The 23,295-nt window shown below is 46.9% G+C and overlaps 1 protein-coding gene across 2 annotated transcripts in view; it reads left to right on the forward strand.

Annotated features, from left to right (window-relative positions):
• MRAS (muscle RAS oncogene homolog) overlaps positions 1 to 23,295 on the forward strand; it is a 41,753-nt gene that overhangs the window by 17,303 nt on the left and 1,155 nt on the right. Inside the window, exons 3-6 of one of the 2 annotated variants that reach the window (XM_074593933.1) lie at positions 5,624 to 5,837; positions 15,201 to 15,354; positions 18,761 to 18,860; positions 20,196 to 20,275. In XM_074593933.1, coding sequence (XP_074450034.1) covers positions 5,645 to 5,837; positions 15,201 to 15,354; positions 18,761 to 18,860; positions 20,196 to 20,275 — 527 coding nt within the window. In that variant the 5' untranslated portion in view covers positions 5,624 to 5,644. The remainder of the gene's footprint in view (positions 1 to 5,623; positions 5,838 to 15,200; positions 15,355 to 18,760; positions 18,861 to 20,195; positions 20,276 to 23,295) is intronic. The other variant, XM_074593934.1, reaches the window with a different exon arrangement.

Genomic DNA, 23,295 nt, shown 5'->3' on the forward strand with positions numbered 1-23,295 from the left:
GAGTAGTTGGCAGCCTCAGTCGCTGGTAGTCTTCCTCGGCCTCAGGTGAGTTTGGTGTCTTCAGCTACGCAGAGCTCTGGCAGGATGTATGTGAAGAGCTATCCATGGACCAAAGCAAGCCGATGATAGGCAAATTCCTTTGGCCATGGGCTGATGGAATTGGCCAGTGTACGTACATAAGTATATGCTAAATCTCAGCCTATTGCTATAGAGGCCACAGGCTCCTTAAAGTTGTCAGTTTTGGAGAGCTGCAGCAGAGGAGGAGGGAGCTGGTGGTTCCCACACAGACCCTGCTGCAGCTTTTCTTGAGGTTTCATAACAGAATTAAGCAATTTGTGTTGCATGTTGCCGTGGTGACCGTAAATCACTGTCATACTGAGCTTCTCTGTTAGGGAGCCCGTGTGTCTTTAATTGCACTAACCTCTCCTGCAAATCCAGGGCTTGGTTCTGAGCTCGTTTACCTGCTGTAATGGCTTTGCCCTGGGAACTGTGCCTCCAGGAGAGCAGAGCTGAAACCAGGGATAGGGGTGCTCGCACATCGAATATCAAATACCTAGGGTCGATTTTATTATTGTTGTATGTTGAGGCTTGGGGGTCTAATCACACAAACTAAGCTGAATTTCTTCATCTTTGGTGTTTTTATATTCTGTGGCTGCTCCAAGGAGGATAGCTGAGCCCTTCCATTCCATCCCCATGTCCAGACAGGTAAATGGGGTTTTATGCAGTTTATTCTGCCTCCGTAAGCAACCCTTTCTGCAGAGGAGGCTCAACCTCAGTGACACGTGGGTCAGTGTTTCTCTTTTTTTCCTTGCCACCTACCCTAGAAGTAGCCAGATTTCTGGCTGTCTCAGCCTTACTGGCTTGTACTGTCAGGACACAGAACTTGCTGTTGTGTACGAAGACACCAGTATAAATCAGCCTCCTTCCAGTGACTTAACCAGAGCCCTGACGGCATTCATCTGCGTAGGGTATGGATCCTTCTCTTGGCTCCTTCAAAATAAACAACTATATAAATTGTAAGATGATTACCATCAGAGCTTGTTAGCTTATTACCACATGCTGCTTTGTATTCAGACAATAGATAAGAACGTCTGTGCTTCATTTTTCTCAGTCAGATCTCCAGCAAACACGCTTATTCTTGCTCCTGTCTAAGGATGACTGTGTCAGTACTCTTGCCAAAAACACATGAAAATGAGCCCAAGTCTTGTGCACTTGCCCATAGCAACGTAACCAGCCGGCGCAGAAGCTCTGCACACCTTTGGGAGTGTTTAATATTTTCCAGGGGGTGACATATGTTGTTTTTAAGGTTTGATTTATTGGCTGGTTTAGATGATAATCTCGTCAAGGCATGAGCTGTCATCTTGCGTTGGTTATCAGGGCAGGTGGAGGTGTAGAGGGATTGATGTACTTGGCTTTTGGGGGGTTTGCATCACACACTTGCATGTTGGGATCATGGGACCTGCCATCTCAGTACAAGGAGGAGCGTTTCCACGAGCATTAACGGCTCTCTGACAGAGAGTGTAGCTGTCTGGCTTTGGGCATGAGCATGTCTTTTGGGTTCAGAGTGCATGAAGACCCTGCTTAGCAAATACATGAGAAATTAGGGCAGTTTAATGGCAGTTATCACTGCAGGGGACCTCCAGCGGTGTGCTGGGGACAGTACCCAGCAGGCGCTTGCCCAGCCGAGCAGTGTGTGCTGGGTGCTGCCGCTCCAGCGGCTGCTGGTGTCATAGAAACAGCCCTGCAGAATCACAGAATGATAGGGGCTGGAAGGGACCTCTGGAGATCATCTAGTCCAACCCCCGTACCAAAGCAGGTTCACCTAGAGAAGGTTGCACAGGAACACGTCCAGGCAGGTTTTGAATGTCTCCAGAGACAGAGACTCCACCACCTCTCTGGGCAGCCTGTTCCAGTGCTCTGCCACCCTCAAAGTAAAGAAGCTCCTCCTCATGTTTAGGTGGAACTTCCTATGCTCAAGTTTGTGCCCATTACCTCTTGTCCTGTCCCCGGGCACCACTGAAAAGAGCCTGGCCCCAGGCTCTAAACTTGATGCCTTTTGACACTCAGTAGAAGTTTTCATCTGTTCATGCTAGTATCACCTAAAATACATGTTGTTTTTGCTCAACAAACCAGCCTACAGTGCCTAACTTTTTTTTTTAATTACTTTTTTTTGAGTTCTGTTCTTGCTGTTTCTCCCCGAGCTCAGTCTGGTTGCATAGACGTACGGTATGACCAAACTTCTGGAAAAGACGGGAAGCAAATGCCCCGATTCAACCCATAAGCGTGTTGGGCAGATTCACAGTTTGTACAATGGGCTACGTATTATCCTAGTACTTTGGGGAGCATTTCATGCAAGATAAGCTTGAGGCTTCTGAGGAGCGAGTTAAAGGGGCTGGTGCTAAATGTCAATGAAAATGTAATGCTTGTCTGCCGAGCAGTAGCTTGTGGTTTTGCGATAAGGTCAAAACTCATGCACAAATGGAGTATGGTTTTCACATCCGCGGCCTGTCCCTCGACATGTCACTAACAATCGGCCTTTCATATTGCCCAGATGGAGCCACTCCGCCGTGTGAAGAAGGATGGGGTGAAATCTTGGTCACAGACACAGCGAAAAAATTGTTGACAGATGGGTTGGGGGTTACAGGGTTTTAGCCAGGGTCTCTGTACTAAAGGGCCTGTGAGGATCAGCTGACCCAAGCAGGATTATGCTGAAAGAAAACTTGGTCTTCCAAGCAAAAATGAGAAATTGAGTTGAAATTTGTAGGTTTCTGTGCAGTTGAGCATGCTGCTTATTGATGTGTGATCTTGTAAGTATGAGAAAGTTGCTTACTCTCCCAAAAATGCATGTAAGGAACTTTTCCTTGGAATTATGGTGAGGAACTGCGATAAGACTGGTTGGGAGGTCAGCTGGTGCTTGGTCTCCTTTTCCCTGTCCAGCAGCTGTTGCTTGCAGTGGAAATTCTTGCTGTTCTCAAGAATTTCTCCAAAGATGGTATAGAAACAAGCAGACTTGATCATGTTTGTTCTTGCTCTGAAAATTTTGGCTTGTCTCAACTTGGACGAGAGGCCTTTGCAGTTCTTAAAAGCTTCAGCAATCTCACCTCTGTGATCATCCTCTCTCTCCCTTACAGGATTTTAGAGGAGAAACTAAGACAATTTCTATACATTTGGCTCAAGGAGAAATATCCAGTACGTGACCTTAATCAGAGGTCAAGGCATTTAACCCGCACAACATGTAGATTATGCATATGGGAATTTATTCCTGTGTTTGCAAAAGTTCCTCAAGTGCAAGCTGTACTTTATCATACGTAATGTGTGCTGGGAAGGATGGAGGAGAGGAGATTCCCTCATTTAAAAGATGGAGGTGTTTTCTCTTTTGGCATTGAGCTGTGACTGTAGGTGGGACTGTAGGTAGAGTTGGGTCCTGCTGGCACTAGTCGGATTATGGTATGGTGATCAGAGGCAAGAAGTAGCAAAGAAGCCTTGTTCTCATGCCTACGTTGTGGACAGAAAAAGCATACCGTGAATCACTCAAGTTTCATAAGTTATATTTTAGATTATGGCTCAAATTCCACAGGCTGCTTTGGCCTGAGGATGTTTTTCCCATAATTAAAACTTAAATTCAAATGTGAATGTTCAGAACTGGTTTTATTTTGTCTTCTTTCGTGCACTTGCCTGCGTGTGTGGGAAGGTGGATATGTAGTGGAGGGAAAATCTGGTTAGTAGAGCTGTGAAATGACTGTGAAAAGCCTTTTCTCAAAGGATGAGGTCTCCAGTATACAGTAAGGAATGTGGGACCCCCAGGCAAGTGCCTTTATAGTTCAGTATTTTGGATTAAACTGAACTAGTGATTTAGGAGAAAGGGATTAGAGAAACTAGAAAATAAACTTGGAAAGCTGGTATCTTCTTCAATATGAAATCAAACCATTACAGGGTTATGCTCTTGTCTTTTTGAAAAATGGTCCACGTTGGCCTTTGGGCCTCTTTGGAAATGAAAAGTTGAAGTGTTTTATTTGAAAAATATCAAAATGAAAGAATTTCTGGGAAAAAATATATTCTATACTATAGGCTGATATAAAATTATTTTATTTGGTGGCTTAACTTGCACAGTGCAAGCAGCAGCCCTGCAGCCTCGGCTCCTGAGCACCACCTGGGTGAGCTGTGGCACTCAGCACATCGGCCTTGCTCGGTGGTCTCTGAGAACAAACAAGTTAAAGTCCTCTTCTTAATGAAGAAAAATTCCTATGGTTATTGGGAAAGCCTCCAAAAGCTTGTGTGGGGAAGTGTGGATACAGATCGGGATGCCGACAGTTTATGGGGGCTTCCCCAGAGCAGGTAGTCTAGAGCAGTCCTTGTCCCCCCTCAGTGCTGACCCCAGCCAGCGCCTGCAGCCAGAAGGGCATAAGTAAGACCAAAATGGATGGAAAAAACAAAATGGATGGGAAAAGGTGCCTGCAGAAAGCATCACCACAGCTGCTCCCGTGCTGGATGGCTTGCATCAAGAAAACCGATACCAAGGAAATCAACTGCCCTCTCTTGAGCCAAAACTCCATTAAGATGGAGGTTTTTTATTTTATTTTTTTAATGTCTGAAGACCTCCCTGAAACTGCAATGGCCATTCAGATTTGGGAGATGGCCACCCATTGTCTGTGTGATTTGAGTGAGCATCGCTGTTGCCCATGTGTGGCAGGTGGGTGGAGGGCTCTGCTTTCTGCAGTCTACATACCAAACCGCTCACCTGGCCGCTTCTTAAATAAGCGGTCACTGCTGTTGAGTGTTGAAATGGGCCATTCAGCAATGGCTGCCTCTTCTCCTTTCTCCACACACGTGTGCCGTTGGCCAGTTGCAGCCAGTGAATTTTTTTCTTCTTTCTTTGAAGAGTCAGTTCCTCCGCGGCTCAGCCGAGGTGAGGGGAGCGGTGTGACCGGGCTGCAGGGGAAGCTGCTCTCCTGCCTCTCTGACTGTGTCATAGCCGCAGAAACCAGCCTTCCTGCCACAGCAGGGTTGGAAAAAAAAAAAAAGAAAGGCAGGTTGGGGGGGGCAAACCAAAACCCACCTGTTGTTCCTGGCCTGCTGCCTTCTTGTTTTCATTTCTCAAACTTGAAAACTTGTCTGTCAGCAGAGCCAGGGCTGGGCCTTTAACTCTGATTTCATCCATCACCACCAGTTCTGCAGGCAGATCTGGCCCCAGGATGTAATACACCATTCAGTGTTTGCTGTACCGAGTTAAGCAGTGAAGAGCAGCAAGGCTCTGGCTTCTCAATGGCACTGGGTCACTGCCAACTGGAACTTGGCAGCTGCCCTGGCCTTTGGTGATTTTTGGCATGGCCTCATGGGCCCAGTCCCTATAGGAAAGGTATTCAGATGATAAAAGTTTTGCACACGCGTTTGGTGGCAATTAGCAGTCCTTGTAGACAAGGCAGGAGCAAACAAGCCACAGTGAGGGGGTTGTCTACACTTCTAAGTGATGGTTCTGGGTTGCAGTAGAGCTCTTGTGGAGGGTAGGTGCTGGATGTCAGTACTGCCTTCGTCCTCACTGCTTAGGCAGCAGGTAAAAGCCATCTTGTGCACGTTGCTCTCTTTTAATTGCTAATGAGTGATCGGAGATGATCTCTTTCTCCAGCAGGTTTAGCACACTGGAAGCATGGCTACAAGCGCTGTTCCCAGCGAAAACCTCCCCACGTACAAGCTGGTGGTGGTTGGAGATGGTGGCGTGGGGAAGAGTGCCCTCACCATTCAGTTTTTCCAGAAGATTTTTGTGCCAGACTATGACCCAACTATTGAAGACTCCTACCTGAAACACACGGAAATAGACGGGCAATGGGCAATCCTCGATGGTAAGCAAGTTACTCTCGTGGTCCCCTTTCCCCTCCAGCTGAGCAGAAGTGCAAATAGACCTCAATGCCTCCCACAGCATTGTTGTGCCCTCGTGTCCCTTCTACTCCGCCGTGGGCTGCCAGGAATTTGAGTGCAAACTGGCCTGTGAGCTGCGACACGTGGTCCCCTGCTGACCTCCAGCAAAGCTTCTGCTTCCAGTTGTGTTGGTTCCAGTTCTGCACACAAACATTTCTTGCCAGAGTGTGAAAACTTACAGATTATCATAGACATTCGGGGTGGGCTTCTACGAAGGATGAATTATAGCACTGTGAGGTGACTATTGCTAATGATATTTCATTGTGGTTAGGCTCATCCCCTGGGAAATAACAGTGAGTGGGTAACTGAAGGAGGGTTATAACCAGAAAGAACATTTAATCAAAACTGTCATCCACTGACAGTGAAGAATTGTAATACCTCTGAACTCCTGTAATTCAGGCATGATGTTTTCATATCTAGTTATCTGTTTAATTTAAAGACGGGTAGGGTACCAGCCTGGAGAGCTGCTGTAGCCAAGATCTTTTAGTTCTTTGAAGAAAAATCACTTTCTTTTTTTTAAAACAAACAAACAAACAAACAAAAAAAAACAAATCCAAACACCAAACAAAAAAAAAACCAAAGCAGCCAACCAAAAAACCTTGATTCTGCATGTGAGGAAAAAGCCCTGTATTACCTAAACTGCAACTTATTAGTTTGTGCTGCAAGAGTCAGACTGACCACAGCCATAAGGGGAATATTGCTGTTAATATTATAAGTTTTGTTTGGCTTTATACAATAATTAGGTAGTACATAAAAGCAAGCAAATATTTTGTGTCTTAGTTACCCAAGTGCATGTGGGTGGCCACTAACACAACTGAATGAAATTTAACCTCACCTGTGGCGAGTTCCTACCTCCATCCTCTTGTCCTGAAGGTGCTCAAGATCTTTGGTGTCTCTGCGTATGTATCACTGGTGTGTGGGGACAGAAAACTGGGGAATTGGCATGAGTGGTGGAACGTGGAAGCTGGTGGGGTTTGCTGTAAAGACCTTAAGCTCGGTCTGGACACTTGAGACCTTCATTGCACTCTTAAGGATTTATCAGATCCAATTTAGTGAGTACAAATGGCCCCAAGGTCCTTAAAGAACAGCCTTTACTCAGTATTTAAAAAAACCCAAACAATTTAATCTTGCCAACGTTTTTTCATTTAAATATGTTAGTAGTTGATATCTGATATGAGGGAATATTTGTGAAATTGGTGCCCAAATGTGTTTCTTCCTGTCATCTGCATCAGAGATACCTGCTCTCAATTAACCAATGTACACTTTTACTTTTAAAATGACAGTGTTGTATAAAAGAAAAATCCAATCCCACTGCAACTGAAATCCATTCTTTCTTTTTAGTCAGAATCCAGCCCTCTAAAACAAGCAACCTTTATCTTCGCTGGTATGCCCCATCTTCTGATATAACAGTACCAGCTGCTGTAAACGTTGGGTTTGGCTGAAACAGCCCGGTTTTTGTAAATTATTTGGAAGTAGAAAAAGCATCTTTCACTGAATATTTGGAATTTTTGTTTAATCAAAAAACAACCCAGACTTGAGTGGGAGTGGAGAAAGAGGTTGTTTTTCAACAAGCAGAAACTTAACCCTTTGTTTTAATGAAAAAGCCTTTCTTTTGCTCAGATGGAGTTTAGTGGCTGTAGTCGGGCTGAACTGAATTCAGCTGTGGCCTCGAATGGCATGTTGGGAATCTCTGACTTTCAGAGTTTGTGTGCCCACAGATGTCTTGCGGCCACAGAAGTGAAACTGCAGCTTCTCCTTCTCTTTCCTACCGCTTGAGATTTTGAACAACCAGAATTTCGGAAGAAAAGCCATATTCTTGCTTGGAAAAGCATGTGAGCCTGTACCGTCTGCGTAGTAGAAACAGGGCATAAAGATTATCACACGTGTCTTCTGCCACAGCTTTCTATCATAGGCTTTGGATCTAGGCCATTCTTGGAGGTCACCATGTACTTGGACAGCTGCTCTTGTTGTGGTTACACGTGGTTGCATGAATCACTTATGGTATAAAATTAGGGACAAACATGATAGGAAGGGTAAAGATGCATCATGATAAATTCTAGACTTTCCAGTTGTCCTTTATGACCAAATCCTTTAGAAGCTGATGTTCCATGCAGTGCTTGGTGGGAAGAAGCAGCTGCCCACCCCCAAAGTAGGAACTCGTTTTAGAAGATGAGACTACCAAGTGAGGATATAGTGTTAGGGGCTCCATAAGTTTCTAAGTTTGCAGAAATAGTTCTTAAAAAAAAATAAAATACATTGGCATCCAACAACTTAATTTAAAAAAAAAAAAAAAAAAGAAAACACAGCCCACCCTCTTCCAGGCTGTTGCCTGAGCAGTTCTGTACAAAGCGTCTCTAGCATTTGGTATCCGCACCAGCATTATGTTGTAAAAAAACCCTTGTGCTAGCCAGCTTGCATAAAGCATTTGGCTTGCCTCCACGAAGACCTCCACGTACATTTATTCAATAGCACTAACTGGCAGCGTGATGAAATGTTTGACTTGCATTTTTCTTTTCCTTTGCTGAAATGTCTCGTTGAAAGTAGATTTAAATGGAATAGGCTTTTATTTCAGATTTTAGACCTTGGAGCCAAACCTGCATTCAAACTCTTCTTTCACATATTTGCTCTCTGGCTTGGGCGTGTCTCTGTGTCTATTTTCTCACCAAAGAAGAGTCTATGATAGTTCCCTGCCTCACAGAAGATTGTGGGGCCTGTGCTTGGTGTCTTCAAGTCCAACGCTACACAAAAATACGTATAAAGTTGGCGTAAATCTAGCAATAAAGACCATCAATGCAGTGTTTGGAAGACGAGTGTTGTAGAGTGGAACAGGGCACTTAACCTGAATAAGGGATGCACATGCAATTTGTGGCTAGCCCATTTTTCCAGTTGCTGCCACCCCAACGAGGCTTCAAGATCAGCCTCCAATTTTCTCTGCATACGTTATCTTCATTTATCCCCAGCTGTCCATGCTGAAATCAGCACACTGATGTGCTTGGTTAAATGCATTCACACGCAGGTGCAGTATAGACACATCAGGTCAGAATTAAGTGGGGGCCAGGGTTAATCTGCTTTGATTAGCTGTTGCTCCAATTGAGTTGCTGTCATTAATTTTGTACACTCCTTTCTGTGTGCTGGCTATCTTAGCAATTAGCAGAGGATTTCTTTTGGTGTGGCTGCAAAATGCCAGTCTGGAATTATTAATCTGGGCATGAAGCCAAAAGTGGAATACTTTAATATGGCAAAAAATTCCCAGTGGTTCAAAATTCCTTATGGCTCATGAACCGCAGAGATAAAAAAGGTGGCGAGGAAGAGGAGAGGAAGAGATGGCCACAAGCACATGCCTTGGGCACGTTGATGGATTGGACTAAACTCTTAGCTGTCGGTAGGGCTGTGCCAATTGGTACCAGCAAAGCAAGGAATTGTGCCTGTGTGTTGGGTGGAAGGAGGCTGTGATCTCCCTCCTCTTCCCTTGCCTTCCCCTGGTATGATTTAGATGAAACTCTCACTGCCTAGAAGTTGTATTCCTGCTCCTGAGCTTCAGTTTTCCATTTTATTTCTCTTCTTCCCAAGTCCCCCTCTTAATCCCTGGGCGCCCTTGTGTTGGGCTAGATCTGCACAGCCCTGGTGTGCATCCCCGTGGAGTAACACCAAGAGCCGTTCCTTCCCCCGGGCTCCCTCTCTGCCCTTTCCACCCGCGTCTCCCATCCATCCCTTTTTGCCGAGGGTTTTTGCTGCTAGTCATCCCAGGACAGGCTGCCTGCTTTTCTGCTTTTCTCCTCAGGAAGCTTGGGAACAATTCAGCCAGGAGGCCAGAGGGAGATCAAAGGTCACTTCAGACTTGGAAGCAGAAAAGTTGGTTTGCGGCTCACTTTATTTTTTATTTTTTTTTTCTATTTAAACTTCGGGTCGCGTCATTGAAAGAATTAAAATTCAAATCAAGTTTATACTTTCATTCTTTTATTTGTGTGTACAGTATTTTCCCTCCCCTAATTGCTGGGATTTTGCAACCTTGAAAGAGGGGTTTTTGTCTTTGGTTGTGGGGATTTTTTTCCTGCCAGGAAAATTTTGATGTTGCAACATGGAAAACACAAGGCTTTGAATACTTGTCCTTTGTTAGAGAAAGAGCTTCTTTAAGGGCTCCCATCTTTATTCTGTTTATTGATGTGGAAGCCTTTCTTCTGAAAGCCCCTCTTTTTTTTTTTTTTTCTTAAAGAAAGGGCAAGAATTCAAGTACTCGGGTTTTCCATGTTATAACATCTGTGTATTTAGTTAGGGCACAGAAGAAGGGCTCATAAAAGCCCCAGTGTTTCCCCGTCGCGTGTTTTTCCCTGAGGAAAGCTCTCACGCCAGGGGCAGTGTGGCTGTGTCTGAGAAGGAGCAGAAGCATCAGAGTGGCCAAGTGAAGAATCTACCTCGCCCTGCCTACCGTATGGGCACCCCATATCTCTTCAAGTGACTTGGGGTGTGGGAATACTGAATATGAGCTGTGGCCCCTGCGCCCTGTCTGCTCAGCACCCAGAATACCAGTTCTCCATCTGAAGCCAGTGGTCGATGGGGGCTGCCCTCTCCCACCGCGCTGCTGATGGAAGGAGGATGAAGGCTGTGGGGATGGCTTTCCTCAGCCTGAGACTCTTTGGTTTGACTTGTCAATTCAAGCTAAGTTTTCCCTTGAGCTTAGCTGCCAAGCTGCAGGGCAGCTGGGGATGGAGTTTCTCTCCGGCCCCACCTGTTGAAGCGGAGCTGCGGTGCCAAGACGAAAGCAAGATGTGGTGAGAGAAGCGCCATGAGGAGCCTGGCTCTGTAGCCTGTGGTCTCCTGACAGTGCCACATTCCCAGTTCTCCTCTTTGCTCCAGGGATTTTTCCTGTATTTCATATTAAGAAGCTATAGAAGCAGAAGACGCCTGGGGTCAGGCTGCTTTGTGCTGCTGCTCTCCCTGGTGATGTGAACCCAGGTTTCTTTCTGCCCGCTGATCCATCCAGCCCCAAAGGCTTGCACATACCTAGCCAAAGGGATTTCAACAGAGACCGCTTGCAAAAATCAAGTTATACACATTGTGCTTTCCTTTCTGAGGATGAGATCAAGGAAGGCACAAATAACCGCTTCCTGTCCTGAGCTTTCTGAGACACAGCCACTCTTCTGGATGCTGGAGGCCAAGGCACTCCAAGCTGAGCTGCTTTCAGGACTGGCTGCAGCAATGTGCAATCACTGCTTGGAACAGGCTGCTGGTGCCTGGTTTGGGCAGTGAAACCCAAGGGCTGAAGGACAGAAAATGGGTTTAACCTGCCTGTCTGATCATCTCTGGCCCCTTAGGTGCCACGGACAGTGGAGAAACTCACTTCAGTTGATCTATACACCTAGCTGCCCAGCAATGTAAGGGTAAAGACGTAGGAGGGAATTTTGCCTAGGTATGAAAAGAAGAATGCACCTGCACAACCAGATCTGAGCTCCCCGAAGGCTGGGAATGCTGCATTTGAATCTGAACTGAATCCAGCCTAGGCTCTAGAAAAAGCAATGGCGTGACTCAGATTTCATAGTAGATTTACATGTCTGTGTCTCTGGATGGGCACTCAAATCACCGTCAGTTATGGAGACATTGCCACATAAAATACCTGGAAGCACCAAGTGCTTCTGTTCCTGTGTATTCCTGGGCTCCTGTGTCTGCTCAGAAGTGCTCTCTAAGCAGCCTCGCTCTTGCCTAACCCATCAGGATTCAGAGGAAAATGGTGCGTGGAGCTCTAAGATTCAATTAGCAAGGAGTTCATCACAAAAGTCAGGCTCACGTCCACTGAAACGTGGAAAAGGGCATCTCTTTGCTGAGCAACCTCTTACCTGCCGAAGCAAGAGACTTCCCCGCTGGGCTCTCACAGCCTAATTGCTCTTAGTTTAGTCTCCAGCTGATTGCATGATAGCTCTGTAAAATGGCTTTGCCCTCTTTAGATGTCTGTTCCTACGTCAAACATAGTCCTTGGCTTCTCCTCATTCTTCACTCAAACGCTTTTGTTAATGCTCCTTTTTGCTGCTTCTTCCATCATGTTTGTGGGAACTTGACCAAATTTGCTGTTGGAAGTCCCTGACCATGCGCTGCGCAGCCTATGAGTTTGATTTCAGTTCTTGGAAGAATGAGGTAGGGGAAACCCGCTGCGCTTTGGGCCAGCCTTGTTTCCACATTGGCTTTTATGCGCTGCCAGTGGGGCAATTGCCAGTAAGAGGCAACTGCTGGTTTTCAAGTGGACCAGGGGAGGAGAGTTCTTCTCTGCTTATGATTATTTCTATGTCTTTTGGCATCCTGTCTGCAGAAACAGGGATTTTAAAAGAAGACAAATGCTGGCTGACATCGTAAATCTCCTCACCCCTTTGGGAAGCCAGTCAAATCACCTTTCCAGTTTCCCCTTCCCAAGGTTTCTCCTTGCTACTTCCCCATTTCTATAGATAAGAGTCTTCTTGAAGCTTGTATGGCACAGGATTACAGCAGGAGAACAGCCACTTGCATGTGGCCCTTTTTCGATGCTGACACGTTCCAGGATGTGGTCCTGTCCTGCCTACAAAGGATCCAGATCGCACTCTTCTCTCTGTTTGTTTACAACTCTTGTAGTACAGAAGGGTTAGGATGGGGGGGGGTTGTCTTTATGAAGAGCACATTTAAAGTTTACAGCAAGGACCTTCTTTGGCCATCCACATGATGCTTAACTTCGCATGAACAACCCATCTGAGATTAAGCATAACCTTCACTGCTGCATGTCTTTTACTTGCGTTTCCAAAGTTCCATTTTTAAATGCTGCCTGGACTTGCTCGCCTTTCTATGAACGCTGCAAGTGAATTCCCTTTAAATAGCAGCTGCTGACACAGCAGCGCTGCCTGTGTTTAGCGTGATGCCATGGCCAAGATCCAGGTGAGGTAGGAGTGGCAGGACCACAGCCCTGTGCTGTCTCTTGGGTATCCCCACAGCCCCCCACGGGCTCATCCCCCACCCGCTAGCAGGGAGATGGAAAGCTTTGGAGAGGCAGAGCTAGGGATGGGTTGATGGGTGCAGGAGCAGAGCTGGATGCTCCTCATGCGTTTCATGGGAGGTTTGCAAATGTGCCAGAGCAAGGGGAAGTCCCTAAGCAAATTACCATGCAGGATACGGCACATCCATCTCCACCTTCCTGCCCACGGCTTGCGCTCGGGCACCTGCCCTGTCTCGGGGGGAGGGAGGGCAAGAGAGCCTGGCCCCCTGTGAGAGGCTGTCCCACTCCACCACAAGTTGGGTATGTGTGTTGGAGAAGGGAAGGGAGTGTGTGCATGTGTTGGTTGTCAGCTCTCGGCCCTGCCCTGATGCTGTGTCCGGCTGGTGCAGGAGTCAGATGAGGGCAGCCCAGCCTCTCCTTACAGGTTGGGCGGGTAGGAAGGATTAATTTCCTCTTCCGTCCTAGCCACGCGGTCCTGGCCTTGTTCCATGGTAGCAATTCTGCCCAGGGCATAGAAATTCACCAGCACATGCAGTGTCTTTGGGTTGTCTTTCTGTTTTCTTTTTTCTTTTTATAATTTTTTTGTACAGTCCTTAAGAATAGCCTGGATACCTTTGAGCTGAGACCCTTTTTTCCTAGATTTAGAGGGGAGAAGCAGGATAAAAGGGTATGAAGAGGCTATGAATCCAGCAAGCTCCAGCTACTTGGCAAACAAGCCTAAATCTCAGGGTCTCTGCAGGAGCCTAGAAATTCTTTTCACCTTAAGGGCTCAGGGAAACAGATGTTCAAGACCAGCTAAGGCAGATGAACGAATGAGGCTGAAGGCTTTAAAGGGTCTGCCGTCACCAAGTAGGGTCTCCAGGTCCTCCAGCATAGCTACCTTTCCTCCAGACATATAGTGAAGGCGTGGGGTGCGCTGTGACATGCAGCATGTCCACCCATGGCCACCCGTGCGATTCAGCAAGTAATGCTGGCAGCAAAGTGGGCTTTATCCTGGCCCCATCTGGAAATTGGGACGGCCTGAGTACGTACCCCTACAGGGAACACCTTGCTAGGGCTGTGAGCCTGTTCAGACTAGAAAAACCCGTATCAAGCCCTGCTGCTCTGTCAGCAGTACGCTCCTGCCACAGTCACCATCCACTGGTGCCCTGGGCTTTCCCCATCACTCGTGGGCAGCAGATGCTAACGCTGTGGCTGTACAGTGGAGGTGGAAACAGTTTTCCCACCCAGCCCAGTTGGCTGGGATGTGAAAGCGTTCCCAGTCATCATGAAGGTCCTGCATTTGCCTCTAGGATACAACGATGCATTAGGACTATCACTGCTGAGCAGCTGATGCATTTTGAGCTCACACTGTGTTTGTACTGGCATAACCTAAGCTCATGAATCCCTCATGTACCCTCCTCCTGCCAGCCAAAATCCTGGCAGTGTATAAAGCTGGGGCCCAAGAATTGATGTGCATCAGTATGTGGTGTTTACCCAGAAGGCTCCACATATGGTCCATGATGTAGCTGATGGGACCCCCAACAAGGCAGTGTGATGGAGAACTAGAGAGTTATGGTCATATTAGTGAGGAGGTTAATCTAGTGGGGAGCACCATCTGGGTTCCTGCCACAACTGGGATGTTCTGGGGAACTGAGCATAGATCTAGGCATTGTCAATGCACAGAAACAGGATTGCTGTATAGGATATGCAAGTCACTTAAAGCTTTTTCACCTGCTTTAATTAGCTTCTCAATATCAGCACACCACTTGGGACTAAATATTTAAGGTGCGTTCCTCAAGGCTGTACCGTCTTGCTTTGAAAGCGCATAATTGTGTAAAAATAATACCCAGGTATTGAGAAAAGGAAAATGCTTGTAGCTATTACTCTGGGTTGTCTCCCAGCTTTGCTTCACTGCACAGTTTGTAGATTGTCTCTAACATTTAAACTGGCATTTACTTACTCTTCCAGTCTTGGGTTTTTCCATGTGGGGAACAGAGGAAGCTGGGAGAGGGAAAGATGGAGGGCTGTGAAACACTTTGAGCCATATCTTGCCAGAGGAGCAGCTCCCCAAGTTCAGCGGTCGGTATTTGGTACTGGAAAAGGAAAGTAAAATCCATGTAGTCTTCTTCCCTTCCATCCGCTCCCAGCACAGGCACATGGTGATGAGTGGGGTCAGGGAGTGGGTTTTGGTTTGTAACAAGAAACCACCTTGTCCATCCATGTTCCTCTTGTCAAATCTTGCAGCCTTTGAGAGGACCAAGCCCAGTGGAGGCAGAAAGGCCATGTAGGACACATAGCAGTGACAGCAGCCACAGGTCCTCACAGTAACTAAAAACCTTCATTTTTTCTGTCCTAGTTCTGGATACTGCGGGCCAAGAGGAGTTCAGCGCAATGCGGGAGCAGTACATGAGGACTGGAGATGGTTTTCTTATAGTCTACTCAGTGACGGACAAGGCTAGCTTCGAGCACGTGGACCGGTTCCACCAGCTGATCCTCAGAGTCAAGGACAGGTGGGTGCTGTGGAGCCTGAGTCCCCCCTCCCGCTGCCCTGGACACTGTGCCATGGGGGTGGTTGCACTTCTCACCCTGCTTTTTACTCCCCGGGTATCCTAGGGCAAATCCTTGTGACCTCTACGAGGAATAAGAAGTGTTTTACCTCTTCTGATAAGCATGTAGTGCTTTCCACGTGGAAAAGTTCAGTAGTGTTATGATGGAGTGAAAATGGGTCTGGAAGGGCAAAACTCCTGCCAGAACGGTCTGACAGAGCGGTGTTAGAAAGGCAGACACCTCTGAAGGTAACCCATTTGGCTCTGAAGAGGGAGAAGGATGCTCTGCGCACAGTGCAGGCACTTGGGGAACACCAGCGGGGAGTCAGCAAGTTTTCATTTGACCCTAATCCTTCAGCGTGTCCTGGCAGCATCCTCCTTTCCCTGGCTTCCATTTGTGCCAAACAAACCTTAGAAGGTCCTGCATGACCATAGAATCATGGAATGATTTAGGTTGTCAGGGACCTTAAAGATCATCTAGTTCCAACCGCCTTGCCACGGGCAGGGACAACCTCCCACTAGACCAGGTTGCAGGTATGATACAGGGCTGTGAACAGGTGTCTTGAAGGGGAAAACGCCTCACGTTGTAAGGAAATGTATTTCTTACAAAGGGGTGTGACGCATTTAACGCGTCGTGTTCTGCAGCAACCATTTTCAATGAACAAAACATCTCTGCGTGACTGGGGAGAAAGCAGGAGAGGTCACCCGCTCCCCTCCTTGCTGCAAGCATGGGAGAAGGCAGCGCTGAGAGTTTAATCGTGGTAAGCAAATGCGTCCTGACAGAGCGAGGGGAAGCTGCCAGGGTGTTATCTCCAAGATAACTCCCGCTTCCCATCCTGGTTCAAGAGGCGATGAATCCGTCCTCACTGGGTGGGGTGTGAATTAAGCCCTTATATGTCTGCAGCTTTGAAACACTTAGTTTTTCCATTCATAATGGCTTTTAATTATGGAAGTCATCAAGAAAAGCCACCAGAGGGTTCGGGCCTCGTTGCTGGCTTCCTTTCGCAGCTCTGAATAACTTCCCCACAGGAAGGGTGGACTCGTATCATGTGAGGTTCACAGCTGACAGCTCTGCCAGTAAAGCATCTGAAGCAGAGCCCACAAAAGTGAAAAGTAAAGGAAAACCCACCCTTTGATTTAATCTAAATGAAGAAAAATGTCAGTCGCTCAGACTGCCTCCCAGATCACGCCAGCCTTTTCTTCACTGCCAGCTCAGCTTGGGGCAAATTAAATCTGTTTCTGAAAGCTGAAGAAGACGGGACAGCGCTTCCTGTAGTCCTGTAGTCTGCCCCAAACCGCTGTCGGTTTTATCGAATTTAACTTTGTGACAACGAGATGCGGTATTCATTGTTTTGCCCTGGACTGAAACTTTTACCCCTCCGTATGCCGTGCAAGCAGCGGGGCCGGCGTGTGAGAAGCAGGAAGTGAAACAGGCTGGGGAGGTTGTTTTTGTCGTGTCCCCCCCCCCCCCGCCCCCTCCACCCCCCTTCAACGCCACCGAAGCGCAGAGCGCGAGGAGCTGAACGCTTCGCCCAAAACCTGAGCTTGTTCTGAAAATCGCAGCATGAATAACGAAACCGTCCTGCCAGACCCGCGGGTAGCTGGGAGCAGAGCATCGCTCTGGTTTTCAAGCCAGCAATCAGCTTTGGCAACTTAAAATCCAAAGGAATTGCAGGCTGCCGCTTCAGCAGAGCTGTTCAAAAGCTTTTCTCCTATTTCCTTCCATAACCTTCATTGCAGTAAAACTTCCAACTGTAGTAGCTTTGTCCAACTAGCAATCGTACGCCCTGCAACAGGGAACAAAGTCCCCACAGAGTTTTATGCCTGATGTAAACAAGGCAAAAGAGATACCGTACAAATGTAGTCCCTTTCTTATCAATGTGCTGCAAGCCAAAAAGGAATCATATAATCCAGAAAAGGAAGTGTTTTGCTCCAGAACGATCAGAGTCAAGATATATCAATGCTCAGGTATTAAAATTAAATCAAAGGCACATTATCAGAATGAATAACTGTAAGACTCATTTAAAATGCAGAGTGCAGTATGGTATTTTTCCAGCCAGAGCAATGGGGCAACGTGCCAGAGAGAAGATGGAGCCCTTATCATCTCGATGAAAAATGACACAGAAACGCTGTCTGAAAATCCAGAGTTACTCAGGGAAGTGTTTTATGCAGAAATGAGTATGGCCAGCTGCTCCTTATCCCAATAAAATCAGCTCTGTTACAGCAGAGAACACCGGAATCATTTTAGGAGGGTTTAAAGTTAAATATAAGAAAATAACACTGCAATAACTGTCAGTTATCAGAAGGGACCTCCTCCCTCCTAGCAGTGGGTAAAGGCCCTGCAGCACGGCTTTGCTCTCTGCAGCCGGAGGAGAGGCTGCCACATGGGAGTGGGCTGAGGTGGGCAGGGCCACACTGCCAGGACATCCCATGGCACAAGCCACCTTGGCTCTGTTTAATCACCAGAGCTACAGGGATTTCTAGTGACCCTCACACCTCGTCAGGAGAGCCTTGCATTGGTTGTGCTGTGGATAGATGGGTCTCTCCTCAGGCAGTGTCCAAAGACAGTCACTTACACGCCCAGTAAAGTTAAAGAAATACTGAGTATTATTACAGAAGTAGATGGTTTTGGTAGAAAAGGACTATTGTTCAGGTTTTTGCTATAGGAACAGAAGCAGGTAATAGCATCTAGAAACTTAGCAAGACTATTCAGTTTCCTCCAGCCTCATTCCAGCTACCATTGCCAGTCTTTCAATTGGACTTGGGGTAACAACTGATGGGGATCTTTGCCCCCAGACATTGTCATCCCCATGAGATGCCCCCCTAAGTGCCAGCTCTCTCAGAGTCTGTCTTTTCTTCCTGCATGGTTGCTCTTGGTGGATGAGTGTCTACCAGGACATGAACAGACACCAGTTCCTCCACCATACCTCGTTACCTTGCAGTGACTAGCAGCTGCCAAGATAGGCAGCTGCTCATATGCCTTGACTGTTACGAGAGTTCTGTTCTCCTGTTCAAGATCTGTCTCTGTGTCTTAGTTAACTTCCTGCCTAATTCTGTAGTTCTGTCTTCATCTAGTTGTATCTTCAGTCTTAGCTATTATCATTGCAAAAACAATGACACCAAGTCCCTGCAAATAAGAATGAATATGTGGATGCATGCAAATTGTCAAGTAAATTTTTACAATATGAATATATGTGTAGCACAGTCTGGGGGCTGATGTGTGTTCATTTGGTCTTTATATTTCTTCAAACATATGTGGGATGTCTGTAGCTGAAAATGTTAGATGATGTCAGCATCAGAAAGTGAAACATACTCAGCGTTTTTTATTGTAGTCTGCTAGTAATTGGGTGGTGGTTTTGATTTTTTCCAGAGAGTCCTTTCCAATGATTTTGGTGGCGAACAAAGTTGACCTAATGCACTTACGGAAAATTACAAGAGAACAGGGAAGAGAAATGGCAACAAAACATAATGTAAGTTTGCGGAATTGTTTAATTGGTTGTTGTAAGTCCCATTACAGGCATTCGGAATTGAATTCTCTGCTCATTAAGAGCTGAATTAAAGCATTTCTCTTACAATCGAACAATTGCAATTACATTTTCGACTACTCCAAAGTAGTAGCTATGCAGCTTCCTTTCATTAGGGCCAGTTCATCATTGAAACTAGAACTTCTGCTGTGCACCAGGCTGTAGCAAAGCAGCGGCTGTCACGAAGCCGCGTGTACAAGGTGTCTGTAAGTGGTGCCAAATGTGGAATGTTCAAAATAAGGGAAGAAAGTGAACCCTCCCGGAGTGAAAAAGCAGAGTCAGGCGTTGGGAAATATACCCAGGTGTCCGTAGGAAGTGAGCTTGTTAAAGATAATGAAGTTACAAGCTTGTTAAGCCTATCTAAATCTGCCCCACCATCTTAGCTCTGCATTATTCATGCCAGAGTTTAGGCCAAAAATTGGTCTTGGATGGGGGTAGATGACACAATACTCCACTAATCACCCCTAAATGCCAGCAGCCCTGAATACCCAGAGGGAGACAACAGCTCCCGTAGGAGGAACTGAATGGAAAGGTAAAGGCGAACAAGCCTGAGACCTCTTGGCAGCTTGCTGTGCCGAAACGGCAAGCTGTGGGGTGTTTCTAAACAAGCCATGATGGGAGTTTGGCAGGGCAGGTTCGCTCCCTCCCCTCCCCGAGGAATCTCATTTCTGTAGGAGCCAGGACACCTAAACTGCAACACAGCATGTTGCACCCATCTGTACGCGCGCGCTTTGGAAAAGGCCGTGTACGAAAATATCTTATCAGAGGCAGTTTTATAAATCTGCCGGCGTGCTGGACAAGCACTCTAGGAGGCCCCATCTGGCTGTCAGACTTTGAAGGAGAAGATCATTTTACACTGAAGGGGAATTGTAGTCATGAAATATTCATGCAGTAGTCCTAATAAAATGTGGCAAGCAAGAATTTTTGGCAAGTGCTCTTCTTTCAACAACCTTCGGCTATTTTCTTGTCTGCAAGCGCAGCTTAGGGGGAGAGAACATCTGACGACATGAAGTCTGTGATTATTCTTCCCCAAACCCAGAGCTCTGATAGCAGCTGGTTTGCCCAGTGTTTATTCCAGACCTTTTGTTAGCACTTGCTGACCTTGCTGTGAGCGTGAGGGTGTTGATAGCAGTGTCATGACAACACTTTGTTTACCTGTATTTCCCCAGTCTCTTAGGCACCCGATTTCTCCAGCCTTTAGGGTTTTTCATTTTGAAACTGGTTTGCTACCAACACGTAGGCTGTTACTAATCTCTCTTGTGATATGCTTCTCTCCTCCAGATTCCCTATATAGAAACTAGCGCCAAGGACCCACCTCTAAACGTTGACAAGGCCTTCCATGATCTCGTGAGGGTAATAAGGTAAGCTGCAAACTCTTCACTTGCTCACTGCTCGTGGATGTGACCTGAAGGACTCCTGGTCCGGAAAGCCAGGAACCAACTTTTGGGGAGCGGGGGTCAGGTGGTTTGGTTGGGGGTGTGAGATTTCTAGGGTTTATTAAACTTTCTCGTCCTGTATCTGTGAGGGATGTTACTAGGACTTAGTTACCCTTGCAGGACATCAGTGCTAGGCAGGTCGAGAACTAGCTGTGGCCACGCTGAAAATACATTATTCCATGAACAGTGCAAAGCCGATTATAATGGTCAGCTTTAAAAGCTCTGCACCAGTAATTTGGGTTTTCATAGCTCTGTCCTCTCAGGGTCTCACATTGCCAGAGGTTAAAAAGGACTGGCACAAAAGTCTACAAAATTCTACTGTTGTAGGTGACTTCCAACATTTTCTGCTCACTAAATGGAAAAAATTAAGCCGCTTTGTATGAGAAACAGCATGACCTAATGGCTAAGCCACAGGTTTCCTCCTCAGACTGCAGAGGTTTGTTCCCAGTTTTGGCATGAGCTGCCTTTGCTCGCTTTGGCAAACGCCCGCTCTCCGGGCGAACCCCTGCTCTGGCTGCTGGCAGGTCAGGACCGCCTTCCAAAATCCCGGCTGCCCTGCAGGAAAAGAGCTGCACGCACATCTCGGCGTCTCAGCTGATAACCTCAAATCTCTCAGAGAAGATTTGTTTTTCTGGCACCAGTTGCCTGCCAGATTTTTCTGGGCCCTCGTTTTTCGTGTTTTGGGAGGGTGCTGAGCTGAAATCATGCTCCTCCCCACTGTGCAGTCAAAGTGCCTCGCTCGGCGATTAAACCACGAGGCATTTATTCACAGTGGATCTGTACTTATGACTATCTTAGCACAGCCTCAAGTCAGCCTCCATCAGAAGCAGATGGTACTGCCCACTCTTCCCACATGTCTCAAAAGCAGGGGGCAGAAAGTCTTTGGAGAACTACAGAGCTGAGCTGGAAATGTCCCAAGATATTTCCCAACTGTTCTGTAACTCAGCATACGCTCTGGCTAGATATTACTTTTGTGTTACAGTGAGCTCTTACCACCATCTATTCCACTATGGTGGGAGAAAAAAAAACATAGCCAAAATAAGATGATGAGGTTCTGTTTGCTTTCTTTACATAACGCAACTCCAGACAGGCTGGAAGGAGTGTTGTAATGAGACATCACTAAATTCAGGCCCTGAAAATGCCCTCCATAACCTCAAAAATAGGTGATGCACCTCCGTTCCCCGAGTGGTCACCGTGAAAGTCATTGCCAGCCAGGTGAAACCCTCCGTGGCATCAGGGGCACCAGAGATGTTCCCAGGAGCTTGAACTCGGGCGGGTTAAGTCAGAGAGCGGAGGGATGCTGTGCGATCTAGCTGGCCATTTCCCACAAAGCAGCTTCACTCGGTCCTTGGATGTTGCAAACTGTCCAGTCCGCAGCCATGGCATGGCATCACCCACCAAGTAGTGCTTTTCTTTTTTTCAAATGACCTTTTCCAAATAAAATGTAAATTTACAGCTCCCTAACATCTGTGTCGTTCCCTGACTGCTTTACGTGAGTAGAGGCTCCTCAGGGCCCGTGTGAGTTTGCAGGGCGAGGACGCTCGTTCAGGGTTGGCACCGTTTGTGCTCCTTGCACTTGGCTGATGCCCAGCTTATTTAGCTTCATGCAAGAAGCTGTTATCTGGAAGTCATCCAGAAGGGAGTGGGGTGTTTGAGCCCACCCGACAGATCTTTTAAATTTCCTTGATATTGCTTTTGTGCTGCAGCAGCGCGTACACAGGGACTTGTCACAGCAGAAATCTTGAACGGGCACGGGACATGGTTTTCTGGAAATCTAAAACAGTTCCAGAACGCTGTGAACAGCTTGCAGCCGCTTAGTGTTTATCCAAATTGACTTTAAAGTATTTTTTTTATTTCAGCTTTCTAGTTTTGAGCTTTAAAGTTTTGTTTTTCATGCCTCCAGCCTTCATACTCACTGAAAAAAAAAAATCTTATTAGTCAAAGCTGAGTTTTTCAGGTGGTTGGAAGCATTTGGGAGCTGAGGCTGTAAGAAAAACACCGACTAAAGCCATAATGATTTGTCCCCCAGCTATGTCTCGTCCTGGTCTGGGTAACTTGGTGTAAACACTCAGTTTAGTGCCTGGCATATTACATAGCAAAGAGGCTGCTTTTGAACTATTCAGACTCTCAGGTTGGTTATTTAGACACCGTTTGAGTCTACGGAAGCTGCTGGTGTTTGTATGGTTTATCTTGCAATAAAATCTAAGTCTACGGGCTGCCTATGGGCTGTTTGAACTACAAAGCCTCCTGCTGTTGAATTTGCACCTCTGGGCTGCTGCAAACTGGTAAGGTTGCAAATAGGCATTTGGGCAGTGCCTCATCTTGATGAAAAGGTGGAAGTCCCGAACATAACATTTTCGAGGTCGCTCACGACCCACCGGACCGCTGGGGGCTGCCGGGGTGCAGTGCTGGAGGGCTCTCAGCTGCCTGCTGCTGGTGGCTGTGACTTCAGATGGCCAGGGACATCTCTGGGCTCAGATCACTCTCCATGCCCTGGTGCTCTTCACCACTTCTAGGGGACGCCAGAGCCCCATCGGCAGCAGACTCTGGTTTTTCACTATTATTATTATTATTTTTGAACCCCCCTCCATAACCAAGTCCACAGCAGTGCAGCTGGCCAAAGGCAATGCTGGCTGAAAGCAGATCGTTCCAGGAGGATTTATTTCTCTGTGTACTCCGTATCTCTTTCATCCTCTTCCCTAATGAGCATTAGCAGCAGGGTGATGGATGACGTTGCGTTGCCTAGAGCATCCCTGTTTCCCGGAGCAGCCCTCTGGCAGGGGAGGAGGCAGCAGTTCACCCAGGGCAACCGGAGGTATAGTGCCCTGGCAGGACATACATCCCTGCCATTAGCCTTAATGTTGGCTTATGGCTTCTTTCCTCCTTCTTTAAAAAAGCGGGCAGTTGTCTTGTTAGCTCTGTGGCATGAAAAGCCACATGGTGGT

This window comes from Larus michahellis, chromosome 7 (genome assembly GCF_964199755.1).
Source record: "Larus michahellis chromosome 7, bLarMic1.1, whole genome shotgun sequence".
In the NCBI taxonomy this organism is placed as follows: Eukaryota; Metazoa; Chordata; class Aves; order Charadriiformes; family Laridae; genus Larus; species Larus michahellis.